Raw genomic sequence first — 20,827 nt, 5'->3', positions numbered from 1 at the left:
CACACCGCGGGGCGAGACAAATGGTGGTACCAATCCGTACCTTAAGAGCTGTCCAGGGTTAGGGTTATGCAGATTAACCCCTAAGCTCAATCACTAGACCTGTTGAGTCCTTACCGGCGCAAGAGAATACATGTACAAGAAAATACGCTGGTATGGCTCTGTCGGTGCCGTTCAATTATTTGGGGGTTTGCTGTAACGCGGGCAAATGCTTAATTTGTGTTCATTTTAAGGTGTGCATAGTGATGGATATAAGCCATTTTCCTTGGTAATAGATCTAACTGTGGAAGTCGCTCCTAGAGTGGACGAAAGAAAATATATGTGAGATCAGATCAAAATACGAAAGAAACATTCGAAGGGGATGGGGGGGGGAATTGTGGTGATTATGACAGGCAGGCTGGCATGTATTATAATGGCCATTACTCGTGTCTAGCTGCCGTTCATCATCGTTCCAATACGACCGAACAACGCTCTACCTATTCAGGGACGAGCAAGGTATTGGGGGATATATAAGTAAATACAGCCTTGCTACAAATATCGACTTCGATCATCAACCAATCAATGGCCTATCAAAAAGAACACCTCACTCCCGCTCATTGCTCGGCGCATTGATCAGCCAGCCCACGCCGGACACCAAAGTCCCCATGGCCGCCTCCCTGAGCTGGTCTCGCTTGCGGGCTCTCTTCTGCTCCCCCTTCTGCGGCCCGTCTTCGCCGTCGCTACTTGCGCTGGCGTTCAACTCACCACCGCTAACACCCCTCGCACCGGGCCCAGCAGAGCGCTGCAGACTCGACAGGGCCGAGAGGTTCTTCTGCGCCGACATGACGCTCGCCCGCGACAGATCGAACAGCGACATGGGCGCCTCCTCGACCTGGTTACGGCGAGACGACGGGGCATGCTTCGTCGTCGTCGACGCATGGCTAGGCTTGGACGAAGACGGCGACGAGCTGAACCCGCCCGGCAGCCCAAGGGTGTTGATGCTGTCGCCCGCCGTATCCCAGGCGTCCTCCTGCTCGGCCTCGGCCTTGACGGCCGCGTCGAGTTCCTCCTCGGCGCGGCGGAAGGCGTTGAGGATCTCCTGCAGGGTAGGCGCGGGGGCGATGCGCAGAGCGGTGGCCAGGCACTCAATGCGCTGCTCCAGGTGGCGGATTTCCCGGTTTGCGCTCGTTGTGCCAAGGTGTGTAGGTCGGAGCGTACGGGCCGTCCGGCGGTACTTGCCGGCCTGCAGAGCTGCTTTCCAAGAGAAATCGTCTGCGATGACCAGCTGTGGTACTTTACTCACTGGCTGCCTCGCCGCTGCGTTTGTTGCTGCCGAGTCTAGACGGTTGATGACGTATGAGTATGCGGTCTCAAAATCGTCCTCTGTCAGTGCGGCATCTATGCACATGGCGGTGATGCGACTTTCGGCAGTCAAACAATCAGCCGCCTCTGTCTCCGGCGTACCGGTACTGTGACCGGCTTTGCCGTGAGCTGTCAGACCGGCTTGGGCGATGCGGTGTCCAAGATTGACAAGATCCTGGATCCTCGTGTAGCTCTTTGGGTTCTGCTCTAGGATCTTGCCGACGATAGAGATGGGATCCGTGTGGACCCGTAGCACGATGGGGGTGAATGGCTCGCCTTGCTTGAGCACAAGACGGTACTCGCTTAACGCGTGGGTTGCTTGAAGCAGAGCCTCCAATCTTTGCGCTGCAACCATGGACTTGTCTACAGTCTTTGGAAATGCTTTGATTCTTACATGACGTTAGTCAAGTCACAGAATACAAGGCTGGCCACACTCACATGTCATCACACTTCTTCAGCCCACCACGAGCACGATTGGGATTGGAAGCATTATCATATGCAATCATTGCGGTGGCGAAAATGGTGTCTTGGAGGAGCCCTTGTGCCAGGGGTTTGTCTAGGGGGTCTTCATATATAGACCGCGCCAGTGTGTAACCTGAGTTCGTCAGCGAGACTTGTCTTGTACGGAATATGGCCTAGACATACGCGTATTAGAGAGCAGGACTTTTAGAATCTCGACCTCTAGGAACTCCTTCTTGAGCTGGCTGAAGACCCCGCTTGAAAGAGGTTCTTGGGAAGACGAGACGTCATCGGCCCCCCAATCCCGAAGCCATAATATTTCATTCCTAGTCTTGATCCAGAACTTGTCGTCTGTCTTGGGGCCGTTGTTCCCAAGCGCGTGAATGAGCTTGGTAGCCTCGGCCTTTTGCTCCCGCTCGTCCTGGAGCAAGGCGAGCTCGCCAGCCCTCCTCACCGTGCATGGGGAGCCAAGTTTTGCGAGAAGGGCGGCGCTCAGGATGATTGCTTGTAAGAAAGCTACAGAGTATTTATTTGGCGAGGTCAGTATGTTTGATGCACCTAGGAGATCGTTGCGCATATATGTCGCATTCTTGGCCGACTGGATGGTGCTGGTAATCTGATCTGCCAGAGGTGGCAGTATTGCCAATGCCGTTGTCATTGGGGGCAAGGGGTCCTGGTCGAGCAGGCCCGCAATCTTGGCGACAATACGGTACGCTCCTTCGAGCGCTTCCGCTGAAGCCTCGGGGATGAGGTAGGCAGACGCCAGCGCGGCCCGCGCGTAACCTCTCTCTAGATGGTCCTGCTCCTCGTCTCCCAGCCATATCACGCCCCAACCGCCAAGGTCGACGTCGCCCGGGCCATCCCACTGCTCAACGGCGCTTACGGCGACCTTCCACGTCTTCGACGCCTGCGCTGTGAGCCACTGCAGGACTTGTTCCCACCCTGGAAAGAGTCCCACGTCTGTCTCGTCCTCCTCTAGTAGCTCGGGCCCGCTGGGGTCGCCCAGTTTCTCTTTCCTGTCTTTCCACCTTCTTTCGTTAAAAAGCCAAGGGCCAATGAGACCTTTTAGATCACGGCCCACTAGGGCAAGATCTGCCTCGCGGACACCTGTTTGCGACAGGAGGAGATTCACAGCAACGCGGTCCGGTAGCTGTTCAAAGCCTAAGAGGGTATATGCGATGGGATCTTGCGGGTGGTACTCGCAATTTCGCCTCAGTAACGGCAAAATGATAGACACCATCAAAGTTCGAATGTAGGGCGAGTGGTCGAGGAAGGGCATCAGCAGGGTGGGGAGCTCGTCCAACAGGCCCGCCTCCTCATCTACCCTGTACGACCTTCGCAGGAGAAAAAGTGTAGTATAATCGTCGGCAGCTTCTTCAGGGGCGTCCTGGAAGGCCAAGGGGAGTAGGCGAAGCTTCCGGAGCTTCTTGGTGGCCTGCGGGTCGGTCAGAGCGTCGACAGCCGAACAGTCGATGTCTTGGGCAATTGTGTCTGGAAACGCGCCCGTCTCGAGCTGCTCGATAAAGCCGACGTAAGCTTGCGATAGCAGGGTCTCGGGGAGATAGGTGAGGGCGATGCGCAGCAGCAGGTCTTTGCGGAGGAGGGTGCCATGGCGGGCAGCGAGGGCCGTCAAGCTGTCGATGTCAGCCTTGACCGCGAAGTGCACGGCGAGCAGAACAAGCTTGGGCGGCGAAAGCACCAGAGCCATTGTCTTTTCGATTAATCGTAGCAAAATGTCCACACAGTTATTGGGTTGTCGTGGTGACCAGCTTCATGGCCTTGAGCGCACTTCCAGGTCGGTTGTGCGGTTGTAAGCTTCGAGAGCTAAAGTTGTGGCGCATTTAGTACTTCGTGGTGTTCGGCACAATCCAGGGCAATGTCGATGCGTGGGGGCATGTGTTCACTAGTAGCTTTCCTCATGCTGTGGTCATGCCTTTCCCAGCGACAGGGGACTAACACGCCAACTGATTAGCTCCGCTGCTGAGGTGGGGCTGGGTTGTGTGGCTTGCCGAGAACCCGCTGTGGCGCTCTGCCCCCAGTGACGACGGGTGAAGCTCCAATCCAAGATGTTTGCGTTGAATTGAGCCTCACTCCCCGACGACGATCGTGACGTTCCAACGACAACTGTTCCGCCCACACCACGAATCAGCTTCTGCGTGGCCCACCATGTCGTCAGGATACGGCCTGAACGGCGGTGAGTCTAGCTACACCACTCAATGGCATCCGCCTCGGCGGGAAACTGGCACGAGAAGCTCACAATTGTCTGACAGGACCGTCTCGGTGCTTCCCCTTCTGGCAGGAGATGCTTGCATGCTACGTCGTCAACTCGTCCTCGGAGGATACCGCGGGAAGGAAGAAGTGCGCGCCCGCACTGGAGGATTATTATGAGTGCCTGCATCACAAGAAAGAGGTTGGCGACCGCCCCAAGCTCCCGCGAGGAGAGTGCGATAGCTGGCGATCCTTGCTAACTCGATCGCTACCTAGGCGGCCAGAGTCGCGGCGGTACAAACCGCATATAGAAAGGCCGAGGCGGAAGGGGTCAGAGAAGCTCCTCCGACGGCGGGTCAAATACGAAACCTTGGACTGCTGAACCAGGAGCAGGACACGAAGAAGGTACTGGGTGGAAGCTAGATGGATAGGCAAAATAGCACGAACCCCCTTCCTCTGTGTATATTTCTTTGCTCTCTTGGCCGTCATCATCTTGGGCTGGATTGAGCTCTGGACTCGTGATGGGTTTGGCGGGGTGCCAGAATCTCTCGGCGTTGCTAGGGAGCTCGCAGATCCCGTGATCCTCCTTGAAATACATCTACCTACCCTCCACACCCCCTTTTCAGTTCTACCCATTGGCCCAAGAACTGTTTTCCACAGACTCGAGAAAGCCATGTATTAGAAGGAGCTTCTGTTTTCAATCTCTCAGCAGTAAGATAACTTGATGAGCTGGCGATTCTTGAAGTCGGAAGGCACACATTATCCACCAGGATGAAAGTCGTACCTTCCTCAAATTCATCTGAATCATCTGAGCCCGCCCTCTCAGCCCGCATTCACTCTAATCCCAAGCACCCACCTGGGTAGGCCAGGCTTGTGACCCTTTCTTCACCTTTAATTCCATAATAATTTGAAAATTTTTAGGTCCCGTCGCGCTTCCTGTTCACCTTCCACGCCGCAGCGCCGGTCGCGATTCCATTCCCTCACCCACGCGACTTTTGTGCACTTGTAGTTAGTCCCTTGTAGTTAGGATGCCGTGTCTTCGCGGCATCGACGTGTCGCTGACGACAGAACCTGGAAACGAGGTTATCCCCGAATACCCGCACCCAGATGGTTCGTCGGCGCGCCTTCTCGGCTTCCAGAACCTGGCCAGCGCCACCGCCTCTGCGTCTGACCAGTCACCGAGCCCGAGAATCGCCAAAGTTCACAGCCCAGGTCCATCCCGCAAAGCAAATCCGATAGTCTCAGTCTATGTGCCGTCGATCCCAGGCGAGCATTACCTCTGTGTTTATCTCTTTTGTCCCTCACAGACCTAACAGTTGTTTTTAGGCTCGCCATTTGCAATCAAGTATACCGTCAACAGTGTGCCCGAGTCGCCGTGCAGGTATATCTTCTTTCGGCTGTACATCAATGGCCGCCCTGTTGCTGCGTGGGGAATAGACCCTGCTGTTCGCAATAAGGGCAGGGTTGTCAAATCACTTTGGGCCCCCGGCGCCAGACACGATGGCCAGGCTGGGATCGAGGGGAGAAACTTTGTGTTCTTGCCCGGCCAAGAGAATAAATCGGTGGCCGAAGATGGCGGTCTCATTGAGGTTCAAGTCTTCCGGGCAAAGCAGAGGCGAGCCCGAGCGCCAAACCCCGAAGAGTTTCGACTCCAGAACAATTACGGCATTGCGTATGTATCTATACACTCACCATCTATCCACTTCTGTAATATGCCGCCATGCTAACTCGGAACTATCAGCGCTCCCAGCATTGGCCTCCTGGATCAGCCACAGGATGCGTGTTATTACGACTATCACCTGATAGATCCCAGGGACTCCCCCTTTGCAACCTATCGGCTTCACTACCGCTCCTGGAACAACCTCAAACAACTAAACCTGATTCCCGACACTGAGCTCGAACTTCTGCGAGTGAGATCACCCGCTGAACTCCGACGTGCCATGGGAGGCGAGCACTGTTTGGGCGGTGGCTGCAGCCGCTCAAACGAAGGGCCATCTTCTTGCTTGGAGACTTCAGACGAGGCCATTTTCGATGATGGAAATGTTTACAAGGTCATGTCTGTTGAGGGGCCAGCAAAGTATTTCCTTAAAAGCCCTCCCGAGCTATTCGCTGCTTCGTCAGCTAACGCGGCCGTCCCTCAGCCAAGCAAGGCGCTCCGGGATGGATACCGCGACGGATTCCGGGACTCGTATCTTCAGCGGCCTTTGCCTGAACTGCCGAAAGGCCAGCTGAGAGACATCTCGAGACGGTCTTCCGCTTCATCCGCTGTTTCTCGAGCCCCGTCCTTGACGCCTTCCCTCAAGCAATACGTTAATAACGACTCGTTTGATGAGGGAGAGGTTGAGGTCAGAGTGGCGCAGATTGTTCGGATAGCTCACCAGGTTCCTGCCCCAAATATTGTGTTAACGAAAAAGCAAAAGTCTGGCCTGATGGAAGATTGTTCTGTCTCAGACTATGAAATCTCCCCTCCTTCCTCAGGTGACTCGTACGGCGAAAAGATACCCTCTCCGGGCCACTACGCACCAACAACCGGAAGCGCTTTTGAGCACGGTTTGAATTTATTCACGCCGTCTAAAGAGTCGAGCTTGCGGGATCAGGTGGGCATCGAGCGGCCCCTCCTGTTATCTCACCAGCCCGAGAACGAAAGGCCTCGGGGAGCAGCAGCCCAGGTGTCGGAGTTAGAGTGGCTAAGTCGTGCGCCACCACCAATTCGGAGGGAGAAACCCGAGGCTCTACGTCGCATGTGGAGCCCTCGTCCCGAAAGAACTATTGTAAGCAGGATCTTTTAGTGCTTTCGATGATGAAATCCCAGGGAGTCAGCAAATAAGCTAACGTTCAAGACCACGTCGAACGAGGAAACAACCAAGTCGCCGCCTGCGACTAACCCGACTCAAGAGAGCATTGGAAACTGGATCTGACGAGTGTCGGATTCGAAAAGTTTTCATTCATTTTACTGGTGCCACCTAAGTATTGTTGGTGTTTCTGACCGAGCCGGAAACACTATAATGCTATGAGACGCCCATGAATTTGCCATGACATTACGACTTTTAGCTATGAGCTGTCATTTGTTTTGGTATTTACAATGTTCTGGGAGGCGTACAGCATGAACTGTACATGGTTACACATCGGCGTCAGGTGCGCGTAGGAATAGAGCCATTTGTCTCCATGTCAAACAGGTGTTGTTATTTGCCACAGCTTGGAGCAGAGATACCCGACAACACCTGTATAAAACTTTACCCCTGTATTTCTCTTTTTGCCTCGCTGTTCTGTTTTTGTAGTCGAGTCATCAGGTGGCACGGAAAGCTTGCTTGCGAATAAATTCCCCAACTAGCCATCAGACGTAGGCGAAGATTTTCTGTAGTTCACCACCACTTCTCAAAAAGAACTTGATGTGTCTTTAGTCCGAGACCACCCAGCGAATAAAGCCCCCTGACGAACTCATCCGTCATGACTGGGACGCCGCAGATGTAGACGACAGCCGACTCCTTATCATGGCCTAACGCGGACTCTATGTCCTGCACAGTAATCCTCCTCCTAGAGAATGGCACATCAATGCCGTTACATGCCAGTACTTCCTGCCTGCCGTTGCCGGGCGCTGCTGTCTGCTCCGCTCCCCCACCCCCAGTGAGATACAACTCCAGCGCGCCCCTGAGCGGCGGCGGCTGTTGTGCAGTGGAACCTAAGAGCGCGGCAATCCTGTCCAGGAACAGGATCCCATCGGCCGATATCGCTCCCGTCAACGTCGGCGACGGCATCTTCACCGAGTACAGCACGCAGACCTCCACGTCCGCGCGCCGTCGGCTGCTCTCGGCCAGCGCGCTGAGAATGCTCATGAGCGGGTTGATCCCTACGCCGCCCGCCACGAACACTGCACGTCTAGGCTCGAACGGTGGTGCCGGCGGCCACACGAAACTCCCGCCCACGCGCACGCGGAGCTCAGAGCCGAGGATTTTGTCTGCGGGCTGCTGCCACAGCCACGCCGCCGGCGCGTTGTCGGGCGACTGCTGGATCGCTAGCTCAAGGTAGCCTGGTCGTCTTGCTGCTGCTGCTGAGGACGGTGCCGACGTGATGGTGAACCCGCCGGGCTTGGCTACTGTTGGCACGTACACGTCGAGCCATTGTCCTGGGAGAAACTGTGGTTATTGCTGTTTAGTCTTGTTTATGGTGGGGGTTGCTATGTTGTCTGTCCGTGTCTGTGTGTGTGTTTGTTATGAAGAGGGAGTTGGCAACTATATAGCTAGAACAAATTCACTTACTGCTATTGTTTCTCCGTTGGGAATTTGAAGGCGGAAAACGCGGATCGAGCTGCCGACTTGGTCGATCCTTTGGATTATCACCCGGTTGAGAGACTACTTGTGTCAATTTTTCATTTAGATTTTGTTTTTCCTGGGCATATGTGAAAGGTAGTGTAATGTGTATGTAATGTGAGTGACATGACTGACATGAATTCGCTGTCATGGAGAGAACCAAAACTAGAGGCAAAGACAGGGATAGAGCAGTGAGTGGGGAAAGGGGTATTTCAGGGGTTCGAGGAAGGACAACAGTGGGCTAGGCCATGGACATGGAGAGAACCAATAGAAGAGGCAAGACACACTAGATCACGGGGTTCATTTGCGGTTCTCTCCAAGTGGCCCTCTTTGGACATTTTGGGCTTGATCAGGTACCTAAGGTAGGTATTACGGATGGTGACGACGCTTGTTGCTCTTGGTTGGCTGCAAGCTGCAAGCCGGTTGGTGAAACTGCAGGCTGCAAGCCGGTTGGTGAAGCTGCAAGCTGCAAGCCGGTTGGTGAAGCTGCAAGCTGCAAGCCGGTTGGTGAAGCTGCAAGCTGCAAGCCGGTTGGTGAAACAGCAAACCTCGCAAGCTTTCTTGTTGGTCTTTAAAGGCCTTGGCCTGAAGGGGTGCGGCGTGCGTGCAAGTGCTTACCATCGATGACCTTCTGATAGCTTGATCTTCCTTTTAACTGATTTTTAGGGGTACTACCGTCTGGTTGGGAGAGATGTTCAAGGATTCCGGTAGAGTGTTGGAGCAGAGTTGGAGCAGAGCTGCGTACATACGTTGGCATCAAACCCCACCTTAAAAAGATCGCGAAAGGCGGTACGTATGTCCCCTCTCGCCCCTCCTCGCCCCTCCTCGCCTTTCCCAGCCCTCCTCCCTACGCGGTATCTCATAAATTGCGCCACATTCTATTTTGTCGAACAACCTTCTAGGTTTTCAATACAAGGGGGCTGTTAACGACACTTACGGCTCGAGACTTGGGCTAGTCTCTCTGTGCGTGTAATGGTGGTTGCTCCATCTGGCTACTCTCCGGGAAAGAATATCCAAAGTCTATACGTAAGAAGACCGGTAACAGACCGTGCGCGAGCACCTCGAAGGAGTGAAGAGCAACCATCTATCCTTCTGTACCTCGAGTGTGAGTGAGGAAAGGTAGACGAACCCTACAGACAATGGAAGAGGCCATCTATTGCTTCAGACCACTTGGAAATATTGTATTTTTTTTTGACAACATATATTACCTATCCACCGAATTTTCCATGTAAGAGATGGCGTTGTGTGTCGGGGGATTGCGCCTTCCTCAGGTAGGTTCCATCCCCTTGGACTTTGCTTCGGCACCGGTAAAACTACCTTGTAAATACCCACTTTTATACCAAAATAAGGGCATTTTCCTAACCCACAACGCCCAGGGCGATCGCCACTATGAATTACTAGAGTATTTGGCCAAAATAGGTTGGCGCGGAGAAAAGGTCGACTGGTGCCGAGGAAAAGTCCAAGGGGAGCTCTGGCCTGGCTTGCTGTTGGGGATGTTGGGCCTCCCTTGTCAAGGGCGTTGCGGCTGAGCTCCCAGTGGGTTGAGCCTAGGCCCAATTGAATAGAGGTAATCATTACTAATGCGAACTTGAGCGCCTCCCGCAACAGTATGTCGCCAACCCTGTGGGGAAAATAGTTGCTGGTGTCAAGTTGATAGGCCGGAATCCTACCAACCCCCCAAGCCACTGGGTTTGCCCGTTCCAGGGCTTCCCTTGTATCGCCATCATCTACCTTGAGCCGCGTATTTCTAGTCGTGCTACCACCTTGGCCTTCTGTGTTTTTCACTCCATCTATAACTACCCAATTATCATCTTCGAGTTTGTCAACATTCATATGAGAAGGACAAGGGTCCATCACGGCGAGTTAAAGCAGTGGGACGGAGAGTATGGAGGTGTGAACAGGATGACGTCCGGCGACGGGGCGGGCAGTCCTATTAATATTGGGGTCACGCAACTGGACACCTTACAGGGCACATCGAAGTCCACCGAGGCAGTCGCCGTGTTCAGCAAGTACCTCCTGTCGTCAGCCCATCATTAGGCCAATCCGTAGCCTGCGCCGTGGGTCTTCGTATCTGGCAATCACGTTGTCCGTCCCAATGCGAAAGAAGTGAAGTTGGTCTTATCCTAAGCTGAGGTCACTTCCGAAAGGGGAAAGGGTTTTGTACAATGCCCCACTTGTACAGCCTCTAAATATGCATTAGCTCCTTTTAAGCGAAGTGGCAAGGGTGCTACAGGTGCAGCCGCGAAAGAAAGCATTTCAACTACCCGCTTTCCCAATCACCACACCGCCATGAAGCAGCACATCTCCGTACAAGAACTTCTAGCCTCTCACCCTCTAGCAGTAGACCTCTCGAAATCCTGTTAGTTCGTCGGAGAGTCAGGTTCGCTCCAGAGCACCGTCTTAACTTCATTGAGAGTTCCTGGACGAGCAATAGGCGCTCTACGTGGATGGCCACGCAGATCATTTTCGAAACATTTACTCCTGACGAAGTCACAGAGCATATGATCGATGAAGCTGCGAAACTCTTCAACGAGAACTACGGTACTTGGGGTCCATATTCGGAGAAACCAGGAAAACCTGTCAGACTTAGCACAAAGAGACTGCGAGAGCAATATCTGGCCGATCCCGCAAGCTCTTACACCCGAGTTACTGTCGACGGCATGGAAATGCCTTTGTGTGCCGTTGGAAGTATCAAAGCAGCAGCATCTGTTGGGTCACTGAGTTGGTCGTACACAAGGAACATCGTAGTCATGGCCTCGCTGCCAGTCTTCTGCGTTCACTCAGGCTCGATACAGATGACATCTACGGCCTTATGAGTTCACATCGACACGCATGTTTGGCAGCTGCTAAGTCCTTTGGAAGTGAGTACAGCCCTGCTGGCACAGCTTCTATTTCTAATATTAAGCAGCACATATCGAGAAAATCCCTCTAGACTTCATCCAAACGAACGCAGCTGGAATCATGGGGGCCTCCCCGGTGTCCTATATCAAAGATGCGAAGTTGTGCGGCGACCTCTTTGATCCTGATGATACGAGCGGTCTAATTTCTAGCGTTAATACCTTTTTTTTCGTGGACCATGAGGAACCATTGCAGGCTTTGACTTTGGTTCAACAAGATTGGAAGTGGCCATTTGGCAGCCTGCCGGAGGGTAAGGAGTTTCTCCTTCTGCTGAGGACTCGTGAATCGAGATCGCGGTCTTCATCAGCAAGTGGAAGGGATCCTGCCAACCCATCTAGGTAGCTATTAGGTAGTTTTCGCTCCCATGTACACAGAGGGACAGGGCTCGAGCTTGCAAGACCAGGATGAGAGAGATGTAACTCACGAAGAGTCAAAGCACGTGATTCATCAAAACCGTCGGTATTTCGTCGGGCCGGCCTGTACTATCGTGGCTAAGTCACGTGTGAGCGAGTACCCGTGACTGCCAAGAAAGAGCCTTAGCCCGCCTCGAGCCCGCTTTGCAGGGGAGGCCCTATGCAGATGCCGGCAACCGCGTCTCTTGCAGCCTGTGACCCGGTGTCGCCTCGTGACACCTGGAACCGCATCCAATCTTCATCTTCCTGCGGACAACCTAATAAACCGCCCACCCTGGGCGGCACTTGCATTGCAGAACAAGTTGTCTACAGCTCGCAAAAAAAAAAATAGACACACAAAAGACCACAGCACTGTCATCCGGCGCTCTCAAGCTGGAGCAGTCAAGGTAAGCTCGGGTTCCATTCCTCTGTTTCGACACTGGATGGAATAAATACCTACGCTACAGTCCAACACTTCCATGGAGCCCCACCGCTAACTGGTCCACCTGCCTGCCTTACCTACTCAGCACCAACACTTCAAAATCTACCGATCGATCTTTGTTGAACCCGCTTCCAGCAAACTCCAAAGTGGGTGCAAACACAAAGGCGACAAGTCCCCACGCGACAAGTCCCCACGCGCCAAAATTTCAGAATGCGAAAACTGCGGAGGAGTGCGTTGCGTCTTCCCCATCTCTAACAGGCCCGCCTTCTTCGACCCTAACAGGCGCAACGCAGGAGGGCTCTTGACCGATTCCACACCGTCCCGCACTCTTTCCCGGATTATGGGTACATCCAACCGCCTTCCGAAAACTCGGTGACGACAAGCTGACCGCGGCTGCCCCAAAAAGCTCGAGAGACTCGATAGAGGGAGCCTACGAAATGCCACTACCGGGGAGCGCAAGTGTCGTACGTATATAGGTATATCAGGATTATGTTGTAGCTGATGCTGACTTGGTACTAGAAGAGTTTTGGCTTAAAGCCCGTGGACACGATCAATAACTTCATACGCAACACGTTCAGCTCGGCGAATTCTGCTTCACCGGCGTCGTCGCATTCTCCAAAGGAACCCCCACTAGCAAAACGAGTGAAAACATCTAGCTTTACCAGCAGCCGTTATACAGTACCAGACGACGACATCGTAGATTTTGGTGATATCAAGACCGGGAGCCAGGGAAGCAACGTTCGTCCGGGATCCGCTGCTGGGATTTCCGAATACCAGCTTGTGGAAGGATTTTCTCGGGACCCGGGGCGTGGGAGCAGGCGCCGTCGTCGATCTGCCGGAAGCGAGTCCCCCGCCACGCAACGGCCGATCAAGCGGTACCTTCCCAGTATTGATGTGGGCCGGGACAATATTTCAGATGATGAGCTTGGGGCCAAGCCAAAACCCATTGGATCTACCGCCTGCTCTGCACTAATTCTCGGCGATGGTGCTGACCCCCAGTTTCTTCGACAAAGAGCTATGCCAGCGCCCCACAGCCCGCAGAGCCTAAATAGGAGCAAAAAGCGACCAAACCATGCTGTAGATGGAGACTCTGACGAGCTGTCTGCACAGCCATCCACAGGACCCAAGCACAAGGCGGCCATGCAGCCTCTAGGCTTGTCATCCAAAAAGAATACTCGTGACGGCGTTGGAATCCCCATCAAGGGGGCTATATGCTACAAAGAGTTTCGATATGTGTCAACATCTGACCGCCGACTATTCTTGAACCAAAAAGGCAACGAACTCCGTGCCTTTGACAATGATGGTAATTTGGCCGACGAGTTCTTTTGGCTCAAAATTTCTCACAAAACCAGCGCCATGCTATACAGCCCAAACAGCAACTACATCAAATTCGATCAAGCTGTGGACGAGCGCCAGGGAATTGGAAGGTTACTGTGTCTAAACTTGGTTAAGAAGGCAGATGTACAGCGCATTCTTGAATGGGTTGCGGAGAATCAGAAAGGCGTCAAACGGAACGAAGAGAAGGAGAGGTACGATCTTCATCACGAACCATGAATGATTCGATAATTTTGACGCCCTGCTAACTTATTCTAGTCATAAACTCAACCTCACTTATGATAAAATATCAGGAGATATTGGCAATATGAACTCAGGGAAGCCACACCAACCACAATCACGCCCACTCGGAGGATTACGGAATCCAGAAATCCAAGAGGCTCATGGCATCGAGAGGCCCGCGAACCTATCAGGCGGCGCGCCAGGTGGCCCTCGGAAACTTTTCCCCAGGGACAGAATTCAACTCTCGGAACAATCTGCGCCCCGCCAAGATGAGCCGTCGAAAGATGTTGCCCCCTTGAAGCAACGACCGCTGAGGTCGAGGCAAAATAACGACAGGGCAGCTTCAGCTGAAAATCGACATTTGTCAACCATTACTCAATGGTCTGAATTCAACAAGACCTGGGCCGACGAATGGAAAATACCCCTGGTCTTCCACCGAGCCACAGTCGACAAAGATGACATACCACGGCTGGACGAGGGTGAATGTCTGAACGACAATCTCATTGGGTTTGGCCTTCGGTACTTGTTTGACAAGCTCGCCTCGAGGAATGAAGATCTTAACAAACGGGTCTACCTTCACAACTCTTTCTTCTACGAAAAACTCAGATCTACAAAGAGCAAGATCAACTACGACGGTGTCAAAAGTTGGACGGCAAAAGTGGATCTGCTATCGTATGACTATATCATAGTCCCTGTCAATGAGCATTACCACTGGTGGGTTGCTATAATCTGCAACCCAGGCAATCTCGACCCGAGCTCTTTAAAAGACCACATACCAGGCGCAAATGTGAGAAACGGCCACAACCTAGATGAAGGAAAGGGGGACATCAGAGGTGCTGGGGAGGAAGCGACTTCTGAACTGGAGACGATAGAGGCGCCCAAAGGACAGTTCAGTAACTCTCCACGAGATTCAGCAGTGGCTGGGATAAACCAGTTATCCATCGAAAGCCCGCTGGGTTCCGACACCGCCGCACCTGTGACTAAAACGGCTGACGATAACTCCGACATCGTGGAGGTACCTGCTGGCGAGGCGCGAGTTGAGAGTGATCTTGTTCCCGCCCGAGGCAAAGCAAAACACGGCAGAAAGTCTTCAGGCCGCCAACCAAGAAAATATGACTTCGGCGACCCCAGAATTATCACCCTAGACTCGCTGGGCTCCAGTCACTTCCAAGCGACCGCTTCGCTGAAACATTACTTGGTCGCAGAATTTGCTGACAAGCGAGGCATAACCATCACGGATGTTCCGTCACCTCTGGGAATGAAGGCGATCAACATTCCGGAACAGAACAATTTGTGCGATTGCGGTGTCTACCTCCTTGGCTATATCCAAGAGTTTGTTCAGGATCCGGACCGATTCATACGGACTTTGCTCCAAAAGGAGGTACCCGAGTGGAAAGTTAACCCTCACGAGCTACGGGATACGTGGCGAAAGACCATTTTCAGTGAACAAAAGAGATATCAGGAGGAGCAGGCAAACGACAGGAAGAAGAAGAAGCCAGCCGCCAAGCATGCGAACGCAGAGCCGCAGGCACAAACTTCAAGCAAGCCCAACGAAAAAGTCCCGAAGGACAATGGAACGACAGACGGACCATCGGAAGTCGATAGCGGCAGGTCGGTTGCCAAGTCTCGAACAGCTTCGCCAAACTTGCCTCTAGAGGCTCCTGCCAAGGACACGGCGGATAGCCATGCGCCACAAACTCCAGAGATGCCCCGAGATGAGTCTGTTCAGCATGCAGTGCGAAAAGGTGTAACTCCTTCACAACGGCCACTTTCTCAACACGAAGGTTCTGTTGATGAGGTGGATCTCCTTCCCCTGAAACCCGACACAGAGGTACTGTCAATTGAGAAGCCAGCCTGTACCAAAACTTACCGAATTGGGTCAGAGGGTGAGTATATTGAAAAGCGGTTCGTTGAAAAACTCCCAAGCTCGCCACCGCCTCAGCGGGAGGTTGAGGAAGTCCAACCGAAAAGTTTCTACAAGGACCACCCCATTGATTTGACCTCGCCAGAGCGAGAGATGGCCCGAACGAAGCCATCCCGGTCCTCGCCGGTGACATCAAAACGCGCAGCTAGGATGCCGAGCCCGCACGTATCCCAGACCACCAGCCCCTACTTCTCCCGTTCCGGCGTTCCGGTCGTGGAGCGCGCAGAGCTGCTTAGACGACCTGCTGCAATCGATCTGACCAAGGACGAAATAGAAGCAGGCATTGTCTGATTTGGCGGCCTCTGTTTACACAAAGCTATTAGCTGTGTCATGACTCATGTTTTTTCCCTAAGGGGGCGTTTTGGTGCTCGCGCTCTCTCCCGCTCTTGATTCTGTTTTCATGGTGGCCGCCTTGTCGGCGTTCTGGAACTCTTGTCACAAGCATAGCGCGATAAACCCTTAATGTCAAAACGTATGCACAAGTTTCCTAGATGACGGACGCGCGTGGACTTAATCGTACTTTTATTCTGTAGAAAGGTATCTCTTCTAAGAACCAATTAAAAAAGAAATTAAATTGTACATTTTGACGGCGTAGTATTTTGTATTCCCCCTGTACGGTGTGCAGATTGCCAGTAAAGTAAAGGGCATTTTCTACGAATACGCCGACGGCAAAATGATCGATGAGCTACGGCTCAAAGAGCTTTTTATATACACTTTTACACACACATGTGTAGTCCCCCTCGCCTAGGGTTTTTATGTCGCAGATTATACGGCGATAACCCGCCTCACTCTTCTTCATCGTCTGTCGACTGTTCTGTGACGCCCGCTTGCTTTGCAATCTTGGGCACCTCAAAGACCATGGCACCGCATCTGCCGTCCTTGATATACTTCCACCGTCCCAGGCGCATCTCCTTGCCGGTGGCGATGACGACGCAGATGCCGTCTCTTCCCCTGTCGCCCCGCTCGAACATGGCGATGTCGTTGACGATGCCCCTAACGAGGTCCTTTTCTCCCGCCTCCTGCTGCGGCTGCTGGCCTTCTTGCTCAGACCCGACCGCTTTTCCTTTTCCTTCGTTCTCTTCGTCTGCGGACGACGATCCGAGGACGCCGGCGGCCTCGATCTTCTTCTTGTCCTCGTTAAGTCGCCACACGCGTACGCAGCCGTCCCAGCTTCCCGTCAGGATCACGTCCGAGTACGGGATGGTGCGGAGGGCCGTGATAGAGCGAGGCTGCGGGGCGGGGACTACGTCGGGGCCGGGGTCCGCCTCGGCGGATGCCTCGGAGGGCTTCAGGGCCGGGTCGATGCCGTGGGCGCGCGGCACGACGAAGAGGGCCTTCTTGCGGTTGACGCTCCACAGCGCCAGGTCGCCGTTGTCGCTGCCCGTGACGAACAGGTCGTCGTCCAGCATCGACACGCGGTCCATGCTGCCCTCCTGGGCCAGGGATCCGGGGGCGATCCCCTGTAGGGCGGCCGAGGACTTGGACGACTTCTTTTCGCTGGCGCCGCCGCGAAACACGAGCTGCGACTCCTCGGGCACCTTCCAGTACCGCGCCGTCCGGTCGCGGGCGCCCACGCTGACGCACCGCTCCTGCCCGAGGGCGTCGACGTCGACAATTTCGTCCTGGTGGCCGAAGAGCGTCTCAACGTAGGCTAGCTCGTCCAGAGACCACACTTTTACTGTCCGGTCCTTGGAGCAGGAGAAGAGCTGGTTCGTTCCCCGGCGGAACGCGAGGCCCGTGACGGCATCGCGGTGCTGTGTGAAGGCGCGGATGGGTTTGAGGTCTTCGGCGTTGTGGACAACCATGCGCTTGTCGCTGCCTCCAGTGACCACGTACTTGCCGTCCTGCGAGGCCCTGACCGTCAGGATGCCGCCCGTATGGCCCTTGAACGTCTTGTCCTTTATCTTCTGGGGGTCTGCTGTGGTGTAGCACACGCGCTCGGGTTTCCGCTTGGGGGGCGCGGGTGGCTTCTTGGGCTTTTTCCTCGTCGTCTGCGGCCACTGGTCCTTGGGCAGGTCTTGGAGCCGCCACTTGGTTAGACAGCCCTCCTTGGTTGTCGTGTACGCGTACGGGGCACAAACTGCCACCGAAGTTACAGTCTTCGAGTTCCAGCGGAACTGTGTGTGCGCCGCATGGCCGAAGTCCAGCTCCGGCGCCAGCCGCCGATATACCTTGCCCTTGGACTCGGCGGCGTCTTCTTCTAGCCGCTCCGCGAGCAGGTCCCGGTCAATCTGTTCGGCATCGAAAGCGTATTCATCCTCGAGCTCGACCTCTTGTCGTGTCTTCTCTAGATATCGTTGTGCTAGCCTGAGTCGCTTCTCGGCTGCCGTCTCGCCTTCGTTCTCCGACTCGCTGCCCGAAGCTCTATTATCGTCTCCGCTCAGGTCGCTGTCCAACTCGCTGCCGGAGATTTCTTCATCGCGTGCAGCTGCCTTCTTTTTCGCTCCAGGGGTGGCTAATCTGGCAGAGGATTTGTGACCGTTTATCGAAGGCTTGGGCGTGGCTCCAGCAAGTCGTTTTTTTGGCCCCTCCGTCCCAGGAATTCTTTTCCGTTTTTTATCGCCGCTGGGGGCTGTGAAAAAGGACGACATTTTTTGTTTAATAAAAACAGCTTGTAGCCAGGCTGCTATGCTGTCATGTCGTTTCTTTGAGTCTCGGTTGCACACATCCAGGCAAGCTTGTGCTCAAAACATCTCCCATCGACTGTCATTGAAAAAAAAAAAAAAAAAAAAAAAAAAAGCTCAATCGCTTCAGTGGAGCTACCCCCCGATTCGTCAAACTGCCCTGTCTGACCGATTATCGATAGTGGGGACTTGGGCCGCTGCTAGAGAGCCACACTGAATGGAAAAGTCGGAGAAGGGAATTCCCGTGCCGCGACTTTTCAGCCTCGCCTCAGCCCCATCGAAATCTACCACGCTAGGCTAGGGCGGTTGGGGAAGCGCGGCGCACCCAACCTTGGCTCGCTGAGCTCTGGTTGGCCTGTGCACATCGGGCAGGCTGAAGCTCAAGTGCGCGTTTCCGCAACCTACAGAGAAGCTCACTGTCTAACCAGAACGCAAGCAAACGGCAAAGGCTTACCAACTCTCACCATCACCAACAAAATCCACAATCTTCTAGTTGATTCACAATAAGCTCTCACGATGTAAGCTGCGTGCATTTTGCTCGATGCGCATAGATGCGTGGATGATATACTGACTGTCATCAGGGAGGTCTTGCTAGGTATCACGGGCAGGGACTTTACCTTGATTGCGGCGTCGAAGGCTGCGATGCGAGGAGCTACCATCTTGAAGGCATCCGACGACAAGACAAGGCAGCTCAACAAGCACACCTTGATGGCATTCATGGGCGAGGCAGGAGATACGGGTGTGTGCGACGCTGTGACGATACGATGGCCGCGCTCAAACGACAGGCGACTTGTCCCTTTCGTTCTACCCAGAAGCTAATAGTGCTCCGGGGAACAGTGCAATTCGCCGAGTACATTCAAGCCAACGCCCAGCTCTACTCGATGCGGAACGAGACGGACCTGTCGCCCTCGGCCCTCGCTCACTTCGTCCGCGGCGAGCTCGCGTCCAGCCTGCGGTCGCGGAAGCCGTACAACGTCAACCTCTTGCTAGGAGGCGTTGACCCCATCACCCACAAGCCGAGCCTTTACTGGCTGGACTATCTCGCTGCGTTGGCCCCGTTGCCTTACGCAGCCCACGGATACGCACAGTACGTCCATCCCCGGCATATAACCCTCCCTATTTTCTAGGAACGGGTGCAGAGAAGTGGATTGATAACATGGCTAACGCTCGGTTGGTAGATACTACTGTCTTTCTATTCTGGACAAACACCACCATCCAGACATATCCCTTGAGCAGGGTATCAAGCTTCTCACACTGTGCATAGATGAGCTCAAGAGAAGGTTACCCGTGGATTTCAAGGGCATGGTTGTGAAGGCGGTCACAAAGGACGGAATCGTGGATATCGAGTTTGATGACGACAAGGTGGTGAAGAGTGCCTAAGGGGGTAGACCCAGTATCTGCAATAGATACATGTATAAGTATTTAGTACGTGGCGATGCGTTCATACATTTCGGGAGTTCAAGGGGGCATTCGTGGACAGTCTACTCCAAGTGAGGCTTGCCAATCCTTCCCCCTGCTGCTGGGGGAAAAGATATTTCCATACGTCCGTACCTCCGTCTATCTAGGAATCGGGACGTCATCAGAGACAAGGGTTTTGGGGCTGACCATGCAAGAGGCTTGGTTTCACCACGAGTAGACCTTTGCCCGGCACTTCACACCTCTTTTTCCTTGGCTGTGTTATATACAAGTTCCCGAAGGACTGAAAGACTTCTCTCTTTGGCCCTCGGGTAATAAGCCACTGCTTCTTGCTCCGACCCATGCACGTCCCACGCTAAAGCGGTCGTTGGACAGCTAATAGAGTGACATGTTTCGTCTCCTCAAGCTGCAGCAGTTTTCTGTCCCCTCATTACACCTGAATGCAAGTGGCCGCATATTATTCTTTTTTTGCTTGCTGCCTTGCATTTAACGCGGGCAGCCGCAGTTGGTCTACAAACGGCTAAGCGGGAAACGGAAGATGCGAGGATTGCCCAGATCTAGAATGCAGAGATAGGGGCGTATCATCCGCATCAGGGCGGTGAGCAGTTGAAAAGAGCGAATTGGAGCATGCTGAATTGTCGAAGGTGGGCAGAAGACGACTAAACACATCGGCCCTCTGCAGTAGCCCAGCAGCCATCTCATCCCGTCACTTGGGCCTATCAAGAGCCGGGAGGCGGTGAGGCCTCAGTTTTAGCTTTGGGCCCATCTCTGTCCAGTGCTGGGCTACTCCCTAGCGTCTCATGTTGGTTCCTGCCTAAGGTACAACTTTCCGACCTAGAAAGCTCTCGAGCGTTCCTGCCTGGTCCGGTCGGGGCGAGGCGAGCAAAAGTGTCAATGACTCGGGCTCAGACAAAATGGGGAGGTACGGCCCCAAATCTCAGCAGAAGATGTGAACAAGGACGTCAGAAGCTGGCGGGGCAAGGCTTCTGAAACTTTCCAGTGTCCAGTCATGATGAATTCAAATCCAGTCAGCAAAGCACGAAATTTGGGGGGAAGGAAGTCTAGGTAGTTCTTTATCGGAAGAATCACGTGGTGCAGAAGGTGCAGAAGAATTTGCCTCCCGTTGCTGCAGATCGTCATTGCTGCAGATCGTCGTTGCTGCCTCTGCTTCCTTCGGGTCTGATGATAGACGCTGGGAGTGGCACTGCGTTAAAGAGTCGACGGAAAACTTGGTAGCTGAAATGCGACTTCGCCAAGAGATA

The 20,827-nt window shown here is 53.8% G+C and overlaps 8 protein-coding genes across 8 annotated transcripts; 5 read left to right on the top strand and 3 right to left on the bottom strand.

Moving 5' to 3' along the window:
* Nucleotides 1-203: 203 nt before the first annotated feature.
* Nucleotides 204-3,673, bottom strand: B0T26DRAFT_697049 (Sec39 domain-containing protein). Its single transcript, XM_060441375.1, has 3 exons — nt 1,984-3,673; nt 1,777-1,933; nt 204-1,727 (listed from the first exon to the last, which is right to left on the bottom strand). Exons 1-3 carry the CDS (start codon nt 3,503-3,505, stop codon nt 581-583), a joined length of 2,826 nt encoding a protein of 941 aa, XP_060301020.1. The 5' UTR covers nt 3,506-3,673; the 3' UTR covers nt 204-580.
* On the top strand, nt 3,674-4,892 carry B0T26DRAFT_697046 (uncharacterized protein). The gene is made up of 3 exons (XM_060441374.1): nt 3,674-3,991; nt 4,068-4,207; nt 4,282-4,892. Exons 1-3 carry the CDS (start codon nt 3,964-3,966, stop codon nt 4,426-4,428), a joined length of 315 nt encoding a protein of 104 aa, XP_060301019.1. The 5' UTR covers nt 3,674-3,963; the 3' UTR covers nt 4,429-4,892.
* A 16-nt stretch (nt 4,893-4,908) lies between these two features.
* B0T26DRAFT_161317 (uncharacterized protein) lies at nt 4,909-7,021 on the top strand. The gene is made up of 4 exons (XM_060433502.1): nt 4,909-5,271; nt 5,332-5,677; nt 5,747-6,776; nt 6,846-7,021. The coding sequence occupies exons 1-4, from the start codon at nt 5,034-5,036 to the stop codon at nt 6,921-6,923; spliced, it is 1,692 nt and encodes a 563-aa protein (XP_060301018.1). The 5' UTR covers nt 4,909-5,033; the 3' UTR covers nt 6,924-7,021.
* A 346-nt stretch (nt 7,022-7,367) lies between these two features.
* B0T26DRAFT_748425 (uncharacterized protein) lies at nt 7,368-8,650 on the bottom strand (the record flags this gene model as incomplete). Its single annotated transcript, XM_060444962.1, has 2 exons — nt 7,368-8,138; nt 8,600-8,650. 2 exons carry the CDS (start codon nt 8,648-8,650, stop codon nt 7,368-7,370), a joined length of 822 nt encoding a protein of 273 aa, XP_060301017.1.
* Nucleotides 8,651-10,214: 1,564 nt separating this feature from the next.
* B0T26DRAFT_738609 (uncharacterized protein) lies at nt 10,215-11,552 on the top strand (the record flags this gene model as incomplete). The annotated part of the gene is made up of 4 exons (XM_060443610.1): nt 10,215-10,239; nt 10,677-10,957; nt 11,002-11,173; nt 11,221-11,552. 4 exons carry the CDS (start codon nt 10,215-10,217, stop codon nt 11,550-11,552), a joined length of 810 nt encoding a protein of 269 aa, XP_060301016.1.
* Nucleotides 11,553-12,251: 699 nt separating this feature from the next.
* Nucleotides 12,252-16,105, top strand: B0T26DRAFT_697030 (uncharacterized protein). The gene is made up of 4 exons (XM_060441373.1): nt 12,252-12,388; nt 12,451-12,508; nt 12,564-13,573; nt 13,638-16,105. The coding sequence occupies exons 2-4, from the start codon at nt 12,482-12,484 to the stop codon at nt 15,814-15,816; spliced, it is 3,216 nt and encodes a 1,071-aa protein (XP_060301015.1). The 5' UTR covers nt 12,252-12,388; nt 12,451-12,481; the 3' UTR covers nt 15,817-16,105.
* B0T26DRAFT_697029 (WD40-repeat-containing domain protein) lies at nt 16,106-18,251 on the bottom strand. The gene has a single exon (XM_060441372.1). The coding sequence runs from the start codon at nt 18,114-18,116 to the stop codon at nt 16,311-16,313; it is 1,806 nt and encodes a 601-aa protein (XP_060301014.1). The 5' UTR covers nt 18,117-18,251; the 3' UTR covers nt 16,106-16,310.
* Nucleotides 18,252-18,382: 131 nt separating this feature from the next.
* On the top strand, nt 18,383-19,629 carry B0T26DRAFT_160531 (nucleophile aminohydrolase). Its single transcript, XM_060433501.1, has 4 exons — nt 18,383-18,667; nt 18,731-18,888; nt 18,987-19,236; nt 19,328-19,629. Coding segments are annotated over exons 1-4 (612 nt in total). The 5' UTR covers nt 18,383-18,665; the 3' UTR covers nt 19,530-19,629.
* The last annotated feature ends 1,198 nt before the right edge of the window (nt 19,630-20,827 follow it).

This window comes from Lasiosphaeria miniovina (assembly GCF_030549165.1).
Source record: "Lasiosphaeria miniovina strain SMH2392-1A chromosome Unknown B0T26scaffold_2, whole genome shotgun sequence".
NCBI classification, from domain to species: domain Eukaryota; kingdom Fungi; phylum Ascomycota; class Sordariomycetes; order Sordariales; family Lasiosphaeriaceae; genus Lasiosphaeria; species Lasiosphaeria miniovina.
This window is presented reverse-complemented; position numbering and strand designations above follow the sequence as displayed.